Below are 2,875 nucleotides of genomic sequence, written 5' to 3' on the forward strand. Positions count from 1 at the left end.
AGTTCAACTCGCGGTTACTGATATTACCTGTACAATTTTCCCCATAAATAATGTAAATAAACTGATACCTGATGAAAAATGTAACATTCTCACCAACGAAAATGAAGAAGCTGTGCCATCATTTATTTATGTGCACCGGAATAATTGTGCATCTAAGGCAAATCACGAGTTAATTACCAGCTTAAGTTTTTCAAGCAGATCCTTTCTAGGTTTAATCCATAGGATCCTTTTAACTACTAACATAAAGGGATATTAGTAAGCTCTAAGATTAGTTCCTTAGTAAATAAAATGGTTCGCCCAAAAAGAAACATCTTATCCGTTGTTTCGTACTTAGACAAACGGAAATTGATAGGGGAAAAATGGTATGATTAAAGTGACTCAAAAGATTGGTCTTCTCATGAAAAGCTTTATGAAGTAGCTAGTGAATGGATGCATTATATTTACGCCAATTAACTAGGTCCATCATATTCAACATGAAGAAGAAAAAGCAATATATGGAATAATCAAGACTAGTAGTATTAGTAAAATAAAACGTTGAAAATACTAAGTCAATGAAATTAAAGAGGAACCCAAGCAGTAGCAAACACAACATTATGTCCTTTCCATGTAAGCACAACATCTTCCTCATCCCTCTTTAGCCCCCACCCAGCTGCATGCTCATCTAGCATGCTCTTCACTTCCGAAACTGAATCTTCACTAAAACCACTGCTCCTGAAATTAGCATTTCTCATCCGTTGCACCCACTGGCTCTTCGGCTCGAGCCTCTCGAGTCGTTGAACACCCTCGTGGGCTATAACATTTTCTATCTTCCAGCAAATATCAGCTTCGTACCACTGCCTTTGCTTGCTACCTTTTGGAAGAAATGTATCCACAGTATCATAAGGTATCCATAGATAATTAAAAGCCGACCTTAATCTGCAGACCAGATTATTAGACGTAAAATCTGCATCTTCATCTACTAACACTACAATAGTCGGGTCTAAATTCCGAATAGCCTTAAGAAACATGGAACGAAACGAGGAGACTGAAGAATTACTACTCTGATCCAAAGGAAATCGAGGGGACCGTACTGTTGTTTCCTCTGATATGTAATGAAGCATCATGTGACAATTTATTACTAGTGCCTCCCCATTCTCTGGACGTATTAGATTTTGGACACGTAGCTGTTCGATTACATTCGAAAACCCGTCCGATGAACTTGAAGGAATCACTCTAAATTCCATCATCACGTTTCTTGACCTTGCGAAATTTACCAACTTAGCACCTAATTCCTCGTAAGAAAGATCAAGCATAGGTGGTAAATCTTCTGTTGCACCAGCTACCGTAAGTTTGACTAACGGAGGTCCTTCTAGTCGAGTAGAAATAGCATCAATAAGTGTGGGAATTTGCATGCAATGAGTCAAGCTAAAATCAACAATATGAACAATAGAGTAACCTTCTACAGCTTCTAATATTGCTCCATTAGCAGCCGTGAACCCGAAACGATGCCACGGGGTTAAGTCAACGAAACCGGCTAGCTCAATGATAGAGAATTTATGTGTTTCCATTGAATGATTGAGATTAGCAGTGAGTAATTTGCAAGTCCCAATTTTAGCAGCGCGAACGATGAGGGCTCGGAGGAAACCACAAGTGAGGCGTTGGTTTGAGTCACCATCAGGAGGGGCAATGTTATTAAGGACCCACAGAATTTGTTGAGCTAAAGTTGGGTCATTGCTTTCGATGGCGTTAGCACAATGGACTAACAATTGTTCCATGCAATTAGCGTCGCCTATAGTTCCCAAGTTTTTTGATGTGGGAAAACCAGGCCATGGTCTCGCACGTTGGATCTGATTGTCATTCTTGTTCAACATTAAACTTGAAAATATTGGTGAAACTTGTTGGTGAAGTGATGGTTGGAAACTCTCAGTAAATTGCATCATGAGAGGAAGGAATTAGAAAATAGTATAGGGAGATAGAAGGTAGTGAATTAATTAAGCTGGTGATATGGGGCTATTAGTTTTGGTATTTTTTAGGAGGAGAGAAGACAGAAAGATAGAAAAAGACTAGACTAGTAGTGGTACCTGACCATTATTGGGAAGCGATCCATTAGTGGGTTGCGCTGCTGCATATAGTGCAGATACCTTTTGCAATATTCTGCAAATGAATCAACGATAATTGACTCTTCAACTTTTTTGTTTCAAGAGTAAAAATGACTGGTGAGAAAATCTCTCTCTCTCACCCCAATGAATTATAATACTGCTATAGCTAGGTTAAAGTCAATATTGGGCAAAAGAAACACTAATAAGGACTTCTCATAAGGAGAAACTTTACAAAAGGGAGTAATGTTACTGCATCTTCTTTATCAGAGACAGAGAAGAGAAGAGAGGAAAAGAGAGTATGTGGAAGAAAAAGAAATGGGTAATATAAGAAAATAAAGGTGGCTGAGGCTGGGATTTCTGTTAGATTTTGGTGGCATGTGAAGTAGCCGGCCAAGGTGTTGTCAATATGTGGGAGTTGGGAATTTGTCACGTAATGGACTGAGGGAAAAGATTGAAGTCAGTTAGTTTTGGCTCACTCACGGGTTTTTCAACCTCAGTACATCATCATGCACAAATCATTTTAGTCACTTCATATTCCATATATGCAGGGTAGAATTATTTGCATATATTCTGAGAATAAAACTTTTTGCAGTTATTGGTCTTTATTTTTGGTGGGGTTGCCTAGATATATACATATAAATAGATTGATGGAAAAGTGTCACTCTGTGTGTGAGCGGTCCACAAATTAAAGTTGCATGTTATTACAATTTGTCTGAGGGACCTTAGCTTGAACTGACCGCGGTAGCCAAAAAAATTGTCATGCATCGATAGGATGGATGACAAGTCCTTATCTAATT

General features: G+C 38.6%; 1 protein-coding gene across 1 annotated transcript; it reads right to left on the minus strand.

The window, feature by feature from the left end:
* Positions 1–442: 442 nt before the first annotated feature.
* LOC107824099 (scarecrow-like protein 32) lies at positions 443–2,570 on the minus strand. The gene has a single exon (XM_016650824.2). The coding sequence runs from the start codon at positions 1,917–1,919 to the stop codon at positions 558–560; it is 1,362 nt and encodes a 453-aa protein (XP_016506310.1). The 5' UTR covers positions 1,920–2,570; the 3' UTR covers positions 443–557.
* Between the last annotated feature and the right edge of the window lie 305 nt (positions 2,571–2,875).

This window comes from Nicotiana tabacum, chromosome 3 (genome assembly GCF_000715075.1).
Source record: "Nicotiana tabacum cultivar K326 chromosome 3, ASM71507v2, whole genome shotgun sequence".
Classification (NCBI taxonomy): Eukaryota; Viridiplantae; Streptophyta; class Magnoliopsida; order Solanales; family Solanaceae; genus Nicotiana; species Nicotiana tabacum.

Coding starts and splice junctions, on each gene's coding strand:
- LOC107824099 (XM_016650824.2), bottom strand. CDS start 1,919: ATGATGCAATTTACTGAGAGTTTCCAACCATCACTTCACCAACAAGTT.